This window comes from Bos taurus, chromosome 23 (assembly GCF_002263795.3).
Source record: "Bos taurus isolate L1 Dominette 01449 registration number 42190680 breed Hereford chromosome 23, ARS-UCD2.0, whole genome shotgun sequence".
Classification (NCBI taxonomy): Eukaryota; Metazoa; Chordata; class Mammalia; order Artiodactyla; family Bovidae; genus Bos; species Bos taurus.
The window spans coordinates 13,099,940-13,116,958 of NC_037350.1; the positions used below are offsets into that span (position 1 = coordinate 13,099,940).

Sequence of the window (17,019 nt, forward strand, 5' to 3'; positions counted from 1 at the left end):
TCAACTATAGTACATACGAATCTACCAACGCGGAGGAGAAACTCCCACCACCTCCCATTCTGCACAACCTCTCCTCCCTTCCCCCACCCTCGAAAAGGGACGCCCCGGGTGCTGTCCTTTTGTTCCACTGGTTACTTTCACAAAGTTGAACTCCAAGCCCTTCGGGGATGTCTCCACGAGATAAGCCTTCCCGGAAGCCTGCGCGAGTCTCCAGCGTTCCAGCCACCGGCCCGCATCCCGGAGGGGTCAGGCCCGACAAAGCCCCGGACCGCGCCCCCCCCCATCCCGAGCCCTGCGAGGGGCGAGGGAGCCTCGCGCCATTCCCCCGGGCTGGTGAAGAAAGGCCGAAAAAGAGCCGGCGGGGTGCCGCTCTGGCCCGGGAGCTGGGAGGTGGAGACGCGAGGGGGTGGCACCCGGCGGGTGGCCCGAACTCCGGGAGCGTCTCCAAGGGAAGATAAACGCCCTTATCCGCCCCACAGCCTCCTCCAACCAGGGAGGTACCCGCGCACCCACACCGAGCCACCTCGGGGCCTGGTTCACCCGCGGGTCAAGCCTAAGTTCTCTTTCGGCACAAACTGGGTTCCAAAGAGTCTCCGCGCGCGTGCGTTGATTCCTGTGTCCATGGGTGAACGACGGATTCCAGTGGTCAGACTCACGGTGAGACATCCTCACCGATCACCCCCCAGGACCACCCACAGAGAGTGAGGGTCATCCAAAGCTGCGAGGGGCTCCCCTTCAGCACTCCTAAACCTCCAGCTCACCTGCAGGATCTTGTCCAGACCATCCTGGCCCAGGCACGGGAACTCCTTGAGCAGATGCACTTTCTGGGTATAGTAGTTTGTCTTGGCCTCTTTCCAATGCGGCTCCTCTAGTACCTCGAAGATCGCCGCCCCGATGGCCAGGTAGAAGATAATGGCCGAGGTAAGCAGAGGGCCCCGGTCCACCATGGCTCCCGAGAGGCCGCCTCCTGGAGAAAGCCTCCCCTAGCCCCAGCGACTCCCAGTCCCACCCGCCCTCCAGCCCCTGGAAACAGCTGTTTGAATTTGGAGCTCCGCATGCGCAGTGCTCCGTTCAACCCGGCTCGGCTCCACGAACAAAGTTGCGGCTCCAAGTTGGTCCACTGAGCGCGGGGGAACTGTGCGGACCCTTCTCACTCGCGCCAGGGGTGGGCGGACACAAAAGGGGCCGGGAGAGGGTCCCCGGATCGCGGGAGGGAAAGGAGCTGAGGGAACCCGGGGCAGAGATCCCGGAGCCACGTGCACCACTCCGCGCTTAACAGCAGTGTGCACCGCGCCCGCCTCCGGGAGTCTCTTTTACACGGGCCTGCAGCTCTCGGCCCGGGAGGAGGGGCCGCCGAGGGCCCGCCCCCGTGCAGGCCCCGCCCCGCGCAGGGCTGGCGGCGGGCCTCAGAGTCACCGCTAGGTGCGCGCTGGAACCAGCTCCCGACCCCGTGCGCTCTTTACCCCCAGCCCCCGGCCACAGCCAGGGTCCGCTGCGTGCCCCGTCTGCCCGCAGAGGTTGTGGTCTCATGGCCTCACGTTTCTTACTAGTGCTGGTGTATGAACTAAAATGAGTGTGTGCCAAATGACTGGGGTCAGGAAGTTATTACTACTGCTATTTTCCTTATAAGCCAATTTTCATTTGCTCATGTTTCTGCCAAGAACACCTGATTCTGTCTCTGTCTCACACACCTTCCTGTAAGACAGGGGAAAGGCCATTAGAAAGGGACTGGGGAGGCTGTAGAGAGTCAGAAGGTATCAGGAACTAAACCAGTCAATAAGGCGTGCATGGCTCCTCCCTCTCATTTCAGTCTCACCTGCCCTGGTGAGAGCGCCCCTCCAACCCACCCCCACCCCTCCATACCAAGGAAAGAGCAGTAAGAGGCAACCCTGTGCATACCCCTCCGGGCAAACACGCTGTGACTCTACAGGAAACACTTGACCTGTTTCATACTCCCAAACATATTTAAAATGGCAAACACCCCCTCCCACATACACACAGACGCATAAACACACACACTCACACACTCCTTATCCCCCTTGTTGGTCTTATTTTCTTCCTGGCACTAAATTCCTTCTGATATAAAACACTAAAATGATGACAGCTGTGGAGTCTGGACTGTTTGCTGACATAACCCCAGTGTGTGTTACATAGCAAACATTCAAACATTTGTGAAATGGAGTGAATGAATTTATGAATTTGTCGAAAGCACACACCCAAAGCCAGAGCACTTAGGCAAGAAAAAGAAATAAAAGGCATCCAGATCTAGATCAAGATCCTTTGGCCCAACTTGGTCCTGTGCGGCTGGTCAGCGAGAGTAAGACCTGTAGGTGTGGCTCTGGTCACTCCAGGACTCGCTTCAGGACAGAACATTCCAGAACTGTGCTGCTGTCATAAGGCCTCCAACCCAAGATGGGGACCCTGCTGAGGAGCTTCAGGGTACCATCCTCAGTTATCTGGGGGCGCTGCCCGACTCACATGGCCTGGGGACCACAAATGTCTAGTCTGCCCGCAAGGGTAGTGCAGAGCTAGGGAAAGTCGTGGCCTTGGGAATGTCCTCTGATGAAGAATCTGAAGGGTTATAAGATAGTTTTGTGTGGAATGTTGGTGTGCTGAAAAATAGTTGTGTGTGTTCTAGGCACGCCTGCACTTCTACCCCTTTGGTGTGGATCAACAGGGCTGAGGGAGCAGGCACGTACAGGAGTATGAGTAAAGACCATTTGGAATCTGAAAAACTCCAGGGAAACTAAAGATGATGGAAAGTCTAGTGGAGAGGACAGAATTGGGGAGGGGGAGTGGTGGTGGTAGCAGGAGTCCTATCTCCAGTGACAACAGCCCAGCAGGCACCCCTTGGGGTCCTCATCCTAAAATCCTCCAGCCGGGTAGTTGGATAAGCTGCAAGATCTTGCGTGGAAGGATGTTCCCATGTTGGCAAAATTAGCGAACAAATGGGTCTTGAATTAAAAAAAAAAAGGCATCCAAATTGGGGGGAAAAAAGTGAAATTGTCAGTGTTTTCAGATGATGTGTTGTTATACATAGAAAGCCCCAAAGATTCTACCAAAAAAAAAAACTGCTAGAACTAATCAATGAATTTAGTAAGGTTGCAGGATAAAAAATATGTTGTGTTTCCATACACTAATAATGAGCTATCACTAAGAGACATAAAAGCAGTTCTGTTTATAATGACATCAAAAAGAATAAAATATCTATGAATAAATCTAACTAAGAGGGTGAAGGATCTGTACACTGAAAACTGTAGGACATTGGTGAAAGAAATTAAAAAAGACACAAATAAATGGAATGGAGGGATAACCTGTGCTCATGGATTGGAAGAATTACTATTGTTAAAATGTCCATAGTCACCAAAGCAATCTCCAGACTCAATGCAACCCCCATTGAAATTGCAATGACATTTTTCACAGAAATAGAACAATCCTAAAATTTGTATGTAATCACAAAAGATCCAGAATAGTTGGCGCAATCTTAAGAAAGAAGAAAATAGCTGGAGGCAACACACTTCCTGATTTCAACCTATATTCCAAAGCAACAGTAGTCAAAACAGTAAGATATTGGCATTAAAAACAACTCATGGATCAATGGACAGAAAGGACAACCCAGAAATAAACCCACAATGTGGTCAATTAGCTTACAACAAAGGAGTCAAGAATACACATTGGGGAAAGGATAGTCTCTTCAAATAAAAGTGTTGGGAAAACTGGACAGTCACATGCAAAAAAAGAAACTAGACTACTATCTTATACCACCCATAAAGATGAACTCAAAACGGATTAAAGATTTGAATGTAAGACCTGAAACCATAGAGCTCCAAGAAGAAAACATAAGTGGTAAATTCCTTGACATCAGGCCATAATTTTTTGGATCTGACTCCAAAAGCTAAGACAGCAAAAGCAAAACTAAACAAGTGGGACTACACGGAATTAAAATTTCTACCCAGCAAAGAAGATTATCAACAGTGAAAGGGCAACATTTTGAATAGGAGGAAATATTTGCAAATCATGTATCTGATAAGGAATTAATATCCCAAATGTATAAAGAATCCATATAACTCAATATTATCAGAAATAAACAATTCAATTAAAAAGTAGACAGAAGAATAGACACTGTTCTAAAGAAGACATACAAATGGCCAACTGGTACATGAAAAGATGCTCGACATCATGAATCATTAGAGAAATACAAATCAAAACCACCGTGAGACATCACCTCACACCTGTCAGAATGGCTATCATCAAAAAGACAACAAATAACAAGTGTTTGCCAGGATGTGGAGAAAAGAGTTCACAGTATCTGCCAGCACTGTTGGTAGGAATGTAAATTGATGTAGCCACTATGGAAGAGAGTATGAATGTTCCTCAAAAAGTTAAAAATAGACCACTATATGATCTAGCAATTCCACTTCTGAGTATGTATCCGAAGAAAATGAAAACACTAACTTGAAAAGCTACATGCACCCCTATGTTCACTGCAGTATTATTTACAATAACCAAGACATGGAGACAACATAAGTGTCCACTGATGGATGAATGGACAAAGAAACTGTGGTGCGTATCAAATTGGGAAAGGAGTACGTTAAGGTTGTATATTGTCACCTTGCTTATTCAACTTATATGCAGAGTACATCAGGTGAAATGCTGGGCTGGATGAAGCACAAGTTGGAATCAAGATTGCCAGGAGAAATATCAATAACCTCAGATGTGCAAATGACACCACCCTTATGGCAGAAAGTGAAGAGGAACTAAAGAGCCTCTTGATAAAGGTGAAAGAGGAGAGTGAAAAGGCTGGCTTAAAACTCAACATTCAAAAAACAAAGATCATGGCATCTGGTCCCATCACTTCATGGCAAATAGATGACGAAACAATGGAAACAGTGAGAGACTTTATTTTGGGGGGTTCCAAAATCACTGTAGATGGTGACCGGAGCCATGAAATTAAAAGACACTTGTTCCTTGGAAGAAAAGCTATGACCAACCTAGACAGCATATTAAAAAGCAGAGACATTACTCTGCCAACAAAGGTCTGTCTAGTCAAAGCTATGGTTTTTCCAGTAATAATGTATGGATGTGAGAGTTGGACAATAAAGAAAGCTGAGCGCTGAAGAATTAGTGCTTTTAAACTATGGTATTGGAGAAAACTCTTGAAGTCCCTTGGACTGCAGGATCAAACCAGTCAATTCTAAAGGAAATCAGTCCTGAATATTCATTGGAAAGACTGTTGCTGAAGCTGAAACTCCAATACTTTGGCCACCTGATGCGAAGAACTGACTCCTTGGAAAAGACCCTGATGTTGGGAGATTGAAGGCAGGAGGAGAAAGGGATGACAGAAGGTGAGACGGTGGGATGGCATCACTGACTCAATGGACATAAGTTTGAACAAGCTATGGGAGTTGGTAAGCCTGGAGTGCTGCAGTCCATGGGGTTGCAAAGAGTCAGACACGACTGAGCAACTGAACTGAACTGACTGGAATACTAAAAAAGAATACATAAATGAGAAAGAAATACATAGAAAAGAAAGAAACCTTGCTATTTGCAACAATATGGATGAACTTTAAGGGCATTATGTTAAGTGAAATGAGTCAGACATGGAAGACAAATGCTGCATGATCTTACTTATATGGAGAATAAAAAACACATAATAAATTCATAAATACAGAGAACAGATTGGTGGGTTGGAGGTTGGGTATAGGGTGTTAGAATGTATAAACTTACAACTATAAAATAAGATATGGGGATGTAATGTACAGACAGCATGGTGACTATAATTAAATAATACTGTATTGCATATTTGAAAGTTGCTAAGAGAGTAAAAAAAGATCTTCATGACCCAGATAATCACGATGATGTGATCACTGACCTAGAGCCAGACATACTAGAATGTGAAGTCAAGTCGGCCTTAGAAAGCATCACTACAAATGAAGCTAGTGGAGGTGATGGAATTCCAGTTGAGTGCTTTCAAATCCTGAAAGATGATGCTGTGAAAGTGCTGCACTCAATATGCCAGCAAATTTGGAAAACTCAGCAGTGGCCACAGGACTGGAAAAGGTCAGTTTTCATTCCAATCCCAAAGAAAGGCAATGCCAAAGAATGCTCAAACTACCACACAATTGCATTCGTCTCACATACTAGTAAAGTAATGCTCAAAATTCTCCCAAGCCAGGCTTCAGCAGTATGTGAACCATGAACTTCCTGATGTTCAAGCTGGTTTTAGAAAAGGCAGAGGAACCAGAGATCAAATTGCCAACATCTGCTGGATCATGGAAAAAGCAAGAGAGTTCCAGAAAAACATCTATGTCTGCTTTATTGACTATGTCAAAGCCTTTGACTGTGTGGATCACAATAAACTGTGGAAAATCCTGAAAGAGATGGGAATACCAGACTACCTGACCTGCCTCTTGAGAAATCTGTATGTGGGTCAGGAAGCAACAGTTAGAACTGGACATGGAACAACAGACTGGTTCCAAATAGGAAAAGGAGTATGTCAAGGCTGTATATTGTCACCCTGCTTATTTAACTTATATGCAGAGTACATCATGAGAAACGCTGGACTGGAAGAAACATAAGCTGGAATCAAGATTGCCGGGAGAAATATCAATAACCTCAGATATGCAGGTGACACCACCCTTATGGCAGAAAGTGAAGAGGAACTAAAAAGCCTCTTGATGAAGGTGAAACTGGAGAGTGAAAAAGTTGGCTTAAAGCTCAACATTCAGAAAACGAAGATCATGGCATCTGGTCCCATCACTTCATGGGAAATAGATGGGGAAACAGTGGAAACAGTGTCAGACTTTATCTTTGGGGGCTCCAAAATCACTGCAGATGGTGACTGCAGCCATGAAATTAAAAGATGCTTACTCCTTGGAAGGAAAGTTATGACCAACCTAGATAGCATATTCAAAAGCAGAGACATTACTTTGCTAACAAAGGTCCGTCTAGTCAAGGCTATGGTTTTTCCTGTGGCCATGTATGGATGTGAGAGTTGGATTGTGAAGAAAGTTGAGCGCCGAAGAATTGATGCTTTTGAACTGTGGTGTTGGAGAAGACTCTTGAAAGTCACTTGGACTGCAAAGAGATCCAACCAGTCCATTCTGAAGGAGATCAGCCCTGGGATTTTTTTGGAAGGAATGATGCTAAAGCTGAAACTCCAGTACTTTGGCCACCTCATGGGAAGAGTTGACTCATTGGAAAAGACTCAGTTGCTGGGATGGATTGGGGGCAGGAGTAGAAGGGGACGACAGAGGATGAGATGGCTGGATGGCATCCCTGACTTGATGGACGTGAGTCTGAACTCCGGGAGTTGGTGATGGACAGGGAGGCCTGGCGTGCTGCGATTTATGGGATTGCAAAGAGTTGGACACGACTGAGCAACTGAACTGAACTGAACTGAAGAGAGTAAATCTTAAAAGTCTTCATCACAAGGAAAAAATTGTAACTGTGTATGACACATGTTAACTAGACTTACTGTGGTGATCATTTTGCAACATATACAAATATCAAATCATTATATTGTGTTGCTGCTGCTGCTAAGTCACTTCAGTCGTGTCCGACTCTGTGCCACCCTACAGACGGCAGCCCACCAGGCTCCTCTGTCCCTGGGATTCTCCAGGCAAGAACACTGGAGTGGGTTGCCATTTCCTTCTCCAATGCATGAAAGTGAAAAGTGAAAGGGAAGTCGCTCAGTCGTGTCTGACTCTTAGCAACCCCACGGACTGCAGCCTACCAGGGTCCTCCATCCATGGGATTTTCCAGGCAAGAGTACTGGAGTGGGGTGCCATTGCCTTCTCCGTTATATTGTGTTAGGTTAGTGAAAAAGTAATTGCAGTTTCAGACTGTGAATTTTAAATCATTATAACTAGGTTCGAACACATATTTATTAATCAAAATAGGAAAAATTACAGTCAACACACTTTTGCCAATGAGAAATAAGATTGTTTATTCCTGTAGCATAAAAATCCATGCTTTGGGATTCAATAAACTCTTGGAAAGCATTTTCTGCCTCCTGTTGGTTGTGGAAGCATTTTCCCTGCAAAAAGCTGTTGAGATGTTTGAAGAAGTGGTAGTTGGTTGGCAAGAGGTCAGATGAATGTGGTGGACGAGGCAAAACTTTGTAGCCCAATTTGTTCAACTTTTGAATCACTGGTTGTGTTACCTGCAGTCAGGCATTGTCATGGGGAAGGACTGGGCCCTTTCTGTTGACCAATGCTGGCTGCAGGCGTTGCAGTTTTCCATGCATCTCATCGATTTGCTGAGCATACTTCTCAGATGTAATGGTTTTACCAGGATTCAGAAAGCTGCAGTGGATAAGACGGGCAGCAGACCACCAAACGGTGACCATGATCTTTTTTTTTTTTTTGGTGCAAGTTTGGCTGTGAGAAGTGCTTTGGAGCTTCATCTTGGTCCAACCACTGAGCTGATCATTGCTGGCTGTCGTATAAAATCTACTTTTCATCGCATGTCATGATCAGATTGAGAAATGATTTGTTGTTGTGTACAGTAAGAGAAGATGACACTTCAAAACAGTGATCTTTTGATATTCAGTCAGCTCATGAGGCACCCACTTATCAGACTTGTTCACCTTTCCAACTTGCTTCAAATGCCACACAACCATAGAATGGCCAACATTGAATTCTTGGGCAACTTCTCATGTAGAGTCAGCTTTGATGATTCTCTCAGTTGGTTGTTGTCACCTTCTAGTGGCTGGCCACTACACTGCTCATCTTCAAGGCTCTCATCTCCTTTGCAAAACTTCTTGAACCACCACCACACTGTACGTTCATTAGCAGTTCCTGGGCCAAATGTGTTGTTGATGTTGACAGTTATTTCTACTAATTTACAACCCATTTTGAACTCAAAAAAGCAATTGAATGTGCTTTTTGTCTAACATCATTTCTATAGTCTAAAATAAATATAAAGTAAACAGCAAGTAACATCATTAGCACAAATCACAAATTGAGAAATGTGTGTTAAAATGATGTATATGTGTATTTACTTAGTCACTCAGTTGTGTCCGACTCTTTGTGACCCCGTGGACTATAGCCTGCCAGGCTCCTCTGTCCACGGGGATTCTCCAGGCAAGAGTACTGGAGTGAGTTGCCATGCCCTCCTCCAGGAAAATGATGTATAAACACATTTATTTAAGAATGTATTCCAATAGCAAATGGCAAATTTCAACAATGCAAAGAACGCAATTACTTTTGCAACAACCTAATATAATACATCGGAGGAGGCAATGGCACCCCACTCCAGTACTTTTGCCTGGAAAATCCCATGGATGGAGGACCCTGGTAGGCTGCAGTCCATGGGGTCGCTAGGAGTCGGACACGACTGAGCGACTTCACTTTCACTTTTCACTTTCATGCATTGGAGAAGGAAATGGAAACCCACTCCAGTGTTCTTGCCTGGAGAATCCCCAGGACGGGGGAGCCTGGTGGGCTGCCATCTCTGGGGTCGCACAGAGTCAGACATGACTGAAGCGACTTAGCAGCAATATAATACATCTGAAATTAATGTTATATTTCAATTATCCCTGAATTTTTTTAATGAACCAAATTTATTTTTTAAAAGAACAAACAAAACAGAACAACAAAAACAAAAAACACGGGACTTCCCTGCTGGTCCAGTGGTTAACTCTCTGAGCTCCCAAAGCAGGGGGCCCAGGTTCGATCCCTGGTCGGGGAACTAGACCCCACATGCTGCAACTAAGACCTGGTGCAGCCAAATAAATGAATAAATATTAAAAAAAACAAAACAAAAACACTTACCCAGGTTTTTTTCTCATTCAGCTTGCTAATATTTACCAAGTGGTGGCTTAGGGGTTAAGAATCCACCTGCCAATTCAGGAAATGCGGGAGATGCTGGTTTGATCCCTGGGTCAGGAAGATCCCCTGGAGGAGGAAACAGCAACCCATTCCAGTATTCTTCCTGGAGAATTCCCTGGAAAGAGGAGCCTGGCAGGCTGCAGTCCATGGGGTTACAAAAAGTTGGACATGACTGAGCACAGCCTAATAATAAATAACATAAGCCTCAGGCTGCACTATATTCTTTCCAGGCATCTTCATCAGGGCCTGTCATTACACCCACTTTGCAGTGAGGAAACTGAAGCCTGTGTGGGTTAGTTTGTTCAAAGTCAGAAGTTAGGGAGGGGGCACACTCCCTCCAGCACTCTGTAAGAGAGCTAGCCCTGACCCGGCCCCTCTATGGGGGCAGGCATTGCAGCGGGCTGCACACTGACCCCTAGCCAAAGCCTTTTTTTCTTTCACACTGGGGGAGAGGGGCCTTTGCTCAAAGGGTCAAAAGTTAGCGTAGTTCTTCCTTGGGGGCTGGAAGATGATAAAGTGATATCTTCAAGTCAGACTGGAGCCCAGGGACTAGGGATGCAGGTTTGAAGGAACGCCCTGGGTTTGTGCATGTTTCCATTTCTCCTTTGTGGAACCGTGTGTGTGTCCCCTGCAGGTTGAGACAGGAAGCTGGGAAACCCCAGGTTCTGCGTTCTTGAAGACTTCGGGAGCCTTATCCCCTCAACAAAGGCCTTGGGGTGGCCCCCTCTGGAGACCACCTACTCTCCATCCAGAGCCCCTTACCCACTCCAGACAGACGCCTCTTTCTTAACCCCTGCCCCGCTCTCACCCTGCACATCGACGCTCCAGGGCTCAGCCTGGAGGGAGAGCAGACCCCTCTCTCTGGATAATGTCGGGGACTGCAGTGTGAACAGTTTACCCAGCGTGGGGTCGGGGCAGTTGGGGAGGCCACAGGCTCTCTCTTTGTTTGGAAAGTTCTCTCCCATTCCTTTCCCACCTCCGGTCTGCGTTCTCTTCCTAAGAAAATAAAGGGCCTCTTCCTATTTCAGTCTCCCTGTCTCACAAAAACACTGCAGAAGAGTTTGGGGTGAATTGGCTTTTATTTGAAGATTTTTTTTTTCTAATCATTTCTACTTTCCAGGCTATTTCTCCATTCCCTGACCCCTTCCTCTTTCTCGCCCCCTCTATGTCACTTTCATTCTCTCCTCACCCTCTCTTCCTGCGGGCCCCCTTCCTTACCTTCCTGCATTTCCCCAACCCCCTTAACCCAGCCCTCCGTTCTCCCTGCTCCAGCCTCTCCCTCTTTCCTTTGGCTCCATCCTACGTTGAACGCTCTCCTCCCCTCCTCCGCCCTCTCCCTGGCCCCATCCACACATTTGGATCAGCAATTTCTGATGGAGATCAGGAGCTGTGCCCATTCTCTGCACAACAGACAGTGGGGCTTTGGGAAATAGAAACTGTACTGAAACCTGTGAATGTCTGGACGGCTGGAGCCTCAGGGACAGAAAAGGAAAAAGTAGGTATATGGGGGGAGGAGGTGTATTTTCTTATACCACTAATAAAAATACATTCCAATGGCGTTATTATTATGCTTATGGGTGGTAATTGCTTTGGATTGCTATTCTTTGCAAGGCAATCAGCTTTGAGAATGATTGAATTTCACTTTGGTACTAGACTAGCCCTTCACTCGAGTCAGCTGGGTCCCAGCAGAAACTGGTAGAGCAGATGAGTTGTTTTCTCCAAGGCCATGCTCCCAAACCCTGGCCGCAAGATGATCCCAACTCACCTTTGTCATTTCTTCCTCGGTTCAATTAGATGAAGGGTTTATCCTCTTGGTGAATGAATGGTTTGATGATCCTTTAATAATGTTAAGATATTTACTGTTTTATTTCTGCTTAGGATTATTTCTGTTTGTATTTTGTTTAGGAATTTCAGAGGGAATAATCCTCCTCTGAAATTCATGACTGATCTAAAGAGGCATATAAAACACCATTGAAAGAATAAAAAGTTGTTCAACATCACCTGAAGACCTTGTATCCTTAAACAAACAAACAAAAAACTATAGCTCTCAACTCAAAAGGTTTTATTTTTATTTTTGTTCTTGTCATATTACTTGGAAGAGAGACAGTTACAAATGCTTATAAAATAGCTTGCACTGTGAAAGACTATCAGTTAATTTATAAACTTGCTTTGTTTCTAATGGATCATTTGGAAACCTGGGGAAAGTATCTGTTAAATTTTCACATCTACAAAGCCTCTGTTTATTCAATTAGAAAGGTTTCTGAGTAGTAAATTCAAGGTACATGATAAGACTATCTTTATGTTTTATACCAGGAAACACAAAATAAAATCACAGCACAAAATGAAATTTCAGAGCAATATAGTTGTACCAATAAAAAAAAGTAGTGAAAATGGTATACACAGATAATAGAATATTATTTGGCCTTAAAAGAGAAGGAAGACTTGTCATATGCTACAACATGGATGAATCTTGAGGACATAATGGTAACTGAAATAATCCAGTTTCATAAAAGACAGGTACTGCAGGCTTCCACTTACATGAGGTATCCAAATTGGTCAAACTCTTGGGAACAGAAATTGAAACAGTCATTTCCAGGGCTGAGGAGAGGGAGAAAAGAATTATTCACTGCGCATATAGAGTTTCAGTTTTGTGAGAGAAAGAAGTTTAGAGATCTGATGTCTAATGAGATACATATGGTTAACTCTACTGTGCTGTCCACCTCAAAGGGGTTAAGATGAAAAATTTTATGTTATGTATAGCTCAAGGTAAAAACACAGTTTTAAAAAAAGTAGTGAAAATTAGACTTGTAAATCCAGTGTTAGCTGTTTGAAGGGACAAGAATTAGCTGGGCATTGAGAAAAGAGATATGGCTAAGTAATCATAATAAAATAACATAAGTGTTGCCTTATCAGGGTTTCCATCACTCTTTTTTTTTTGTTTGTTTGTTTGTTTTTAATTTTATTTTATTTTTAAGCTTTACAAATTGTATTAGTTTTGCCAAATATACACCAAAGCTACTTGTCCTTTGCTGAGAGCCAGTTAAGCTATGGAGAAACGAGTCCTCATAAATTAAGGGTTGAGCTTGAGCATGGATTTTGAATTATTTATATTTGAAGATTTCTGATAGGTCTCCATCGCCCTTTTAATGTATCTTCTTTTATGTATATGTGTATATTTATATGTATTGCTACGATATTTGGCGTGTGGGATCTTAGTTCCCCAACCAGGGATTAAACCCAGAGCCTTGGCAGTGAAAGCACAGAGTCCTAAACACTGGACCACCAGGGAATTCCCAATGTCTTTTCCTTTGAAAGGGAACATGATAATATTAGAATTTCATTGCTGTGTGGCAACATCTGAAATTTCTACTGCCCCCAAAACAACTCCGTAACAAGAGAGGCCCCCACTCCAACCAGTTTAGACATCACCTGAAGCTTTTCCTTAGATGGGGTCATTTTTAGAGTAACACAGCAGGGCGTGAGTTATGGGACCTACCTCCAAACTTTTCTCTCCAACTATCATTGACCCTTGAAATTCTACCATTTGAGAGTCATCCCTTTGTGTTAAACATTGTCCTTCCCTCTAAGATCTCTTTTGAAACTCAGGGAAGGAGTAGGGCATTAAGACTCTGTGCATCTTAGCCTTTTTTTTGTCTGTTTGCTTTGAGCATTTATGGACATTTTCTCAGAAAAAAAATGCACTCATGCAAAAACTGAAAAATTTTTTACAAATTCTGATGGTTCACAGGAACACCCTACCCTGACCACCCGCCAAAGTTGTTCCTGGCTGGGTGACTCTGTAAGCACCTTGGGCAGGGAACCCTGGGGTGACTGAATGGGGCTAGGAGGGAGGCTCAAGAGGGAGGAGAAATGTGTATACACATGGCTGATTCACATTGCTGTACAGCAGAAGCTGACACAACATTGTAAAGCAAGTATACTCCAATGAAAAAGTAAATGAATAAAACTGGCAAGTGAAAAAAAGAAGAAGAAAAGGTGAGTGGAGAGGATGGTGGGCCCAGGGAGCCAATTTGTGTTTTTAAATTTGCCTGTAGCAATACCAATTAGGTGCTTTTAAGTGTTCACTATGTACTAGAAATGCAATAAACACTCAATGAGATAATACAGATCAATAAAGCACTTAGTCATTATTTACTCATTTGATGGTTGCAGTGACACCATGGGGATTATTGGCCCATCTTACATGTGAGGGACGCTGAGGTTCAGGGAAGTGAAGTAACTTTGTCCAGGTTCCTTGCTCAGGGTGGTCTGAGCCCACAGGGTGTGGCTTTCCTTGCGACCTAGGCAGGTGCTGTCACCACCTGCTGTCCCATGGCCTCCTTCACCTTCCCTGCAGCCTCCTGGTTTTTCCTTCTGGGCTGAAAATCCTCACCCTGCTGGCTCAGGTCCCCTATGCACTGTGGGGCTGACCGAGAATGACGGGAGGGCCTGGCGGCCCTGTGGGGATACCTCTGTTGTCTCTGTCTTTCAGTGAGCAACTTCCTCTGTAGCCTTCCTCTTTTGGAGATGGTGGCCTGTCCCCACTGGTCCCTTCCAGCCTGCTCCCTTTGGGTCACACTTAACACAGATAGGAGCTTTAGAGATAAGAAGAGTGGATGGTCAATGGAAGAATTGCTCTTTGCCTGTAGGATGATGGTACCATATTGACCCTACCAGAGTGGTCAGGTGACTGCTCGCAGTGCTTCATATTCATACATTCATGTATTCACTCATTCATTCCTTTGATTTTTTTTGTTTATTTGTTTGTTTTTGAGCAACTACTTCATGCCTGACTCTGTACCCGACACGGGGAATATAGCACAGTATGGCACTGCCCTTGTCCCAGAGGGCCTTCACATGACCAGGAGACAAAGCAGCAGGAAAAGTCTATCCAGGGTTGGGAGTAGGAAGCATAAAGGAGAGGGTCAATTCTATCTGGTAGAGTCAAGTAACTTCAAAGAGAGGGTGGCCTTGACATTCACTTTGGACTCTAGGTAAGAGTTCGCTAGGTGCACTGGGCGGGGAAGAAAATCAATCATGAACGCAGAAGGCAAAGACACAAGTTGGACGCCACGAACTTGAACGCAAAAACATTTTATACCTTTATTTGAACTAACCTCTACCTGAACTTTAGCATCCTCTTCAAGGGCAAACTGCAGTCGTGCTAACAGCCCCTGAGACTTGGTCACCCACAGACAGCATGGTTCTTTGGCTATCACAAGGAGAGAGTGGCAGATATTTCAAAACATTGTCACAAACAAAAAGATGTCAGTTATTAGACCCACTGATATGCCTTGTAATACTACATGTTATTTCAAAACCATATATATTACTATACACAAACTTTATTTTTAAGAACTATTTTGATAATGGCGTTTTGATATAATTGGTTGCCTTTGGGACACGGCACATTTTATTTTAGGCATTGAAAAACATTTTACTAGGAAGAAGTCCACGGGCTTCACCAGACAGAGGAGTGTACGAAACAAAAGTAAGTTTAAGCACTGTGCCTGGGAGTGCTTTAAGCAGCAAATGTCCTGATCCCTGTAGTATATTCAAGAGCTCACCCAGGCAGCCGTGTCCTTTAGGAGGGGATGGCCACAGTCCAGAGGGGAGACAGTGGGGAGTGGAAGAACAGTAGAATGTTCTGGAGTCTGGCACCCAGGATATACTGCCTCCCATCCCCCACTGCCCGAGTCCTTGGCTCACACAGGAGCCTCTTCCCTGCCTCCCTCACCCCCTGGCTGCTCTAAGCCACCCTGGAAGCCTTCCTTCAAACCTACTGTCTCATGCCTGCGACAGCCCCATCTGGCCCCACCACCGCTGTACCCAAGAGACATAAAGATCTCAGAGACAATTGGCCACTTGTCCCCCAGATGGGAGAGGTGCCTGGGGATTGGTGGAGAAGGGGGCGGGGAGGGGAGGGGAGGGGGAGGTGGAGGAGGACGATGCCAAGGGGAAGGAGGAATTGGGATTCCTGGAATTTCTGCCTCCTGAGCCAACACCCAAGAGCAAGCCGGGCAATAACCAGAACTTAGCTGCACACAGGACTTTGGCCTTGGGGACCTGAGACTTGAGTATCTGGGCGATGGCTCACCAGGCACTGGGGCTGCAGAGGCTCAGAGCCCCACACCTTATTATGGGATTCATAACACATAAGGGGCTATTCATTTAATATCGTAAGGGGCTGGAATCTCTGCCCTGGTCACAAAGCACCTCAGTCCTCAAACCAGCTACCCAAACCTTCTCCTATCCTTGTGTCGGCGACCCAAGCTGACCTGATCTGGAAAAGCCTTTGGTTGGAACCTTACTGAAGGTGAACATGTTGGGTGCACAGTCCAGCCCCTTTACTCTTTACCACCGTACTGTCAGGGGACAGAGGGGGCTAGTCTAAGCCACGCTGTGATAGGAGTCACGGGCACTGAGTGCTTCTCACATGTCAGGCACTGCAATCAGATCAGCGCTGAAACACGTCACTGCGTCTAACCTCGCAAAGACCCTCTAAGGTGAGCCTGGTAATTATTTGCCTTTTACCTGCGAGGAAACTGTGATTCAGGGAGGGGAAGTAACTCACCCAGTCTGGTGGGTGAGGAAGTCAGGATGGGGACCCAGGTTGGTCTGGTGGCAGAGACCTCTGAGTACTTAGACAAGGTGGGACACTAGTGAGTTTTGTGCCTCCAGCATCCAGTCCCATATCCCTGCAAAGTCAGAGTTTTACCTACTGGGGCACAGCAGTGCTGGCCCTGCTACTGATTTCGAAGCTGAACACCTAAGGCACAAGGAAAGCCCAGCTGAGGGTCTCTTCATTTGCCAAGAGGCGGTACCTACACAGGAAAGCTTCCCTACCTAGGGTGAAAATTATTGGTGCTCAGAGGTAGTGGAGACAAAAATGTCCAGGGACCACAGCTGCCCCTTCTTTCCAGCAAGCCCTTCCCAGAGGGACAGGGAGAGACTGCAAGCCACCTCGGCCTCCAACCTGCTCTCCCCTCCCTGCCTGACGCCAGGGGGCCATTCCTGAAGGACTGGTGTCCTAGGCAGTGAGTGTCAGTGGCTGTCAACCTCCCCAGAAGGGAGACAAAGTGGTACCCCCATGGGAAGTACCCAACACCACCCTGAAATAGACTTGCCCTAAACTGAACTTGAATCTGATGAAGTCTCTAGCTACAACTACATTCCTAGGGACTAC

At 45.6% G+C, this 17,019-nt stretch overlaps 1 protein-coding gene across 2 annotated transcripts in view; it reads right to left on the reverse strand.

Moving 5' to 3' along the window:
• The window catches only part of KCNK5 (potassium two pore domain channel subfamily K member 5), a 40,445-nt gene extending 39,182 nt beyond the window's left edge, over positions 1-1,263 (reverse strand). The window contains exon 1 of one of the 2 annotated variants that reach the window (NM_001191144.1): positions 762-1,263. In NM_001191144.1, coding sequence (NP_001178073.1) covers positions 762-947 — 186 coding nt within the window. In that variant the 5' untranslated portion in view covers positions 948-1,263. The other variant, XM_015459783.3, reaches the window with a different exon arrangement.
• Between the last annotated feature and the right edge of the window lie 15,756 nt (positions 1,264-17,019).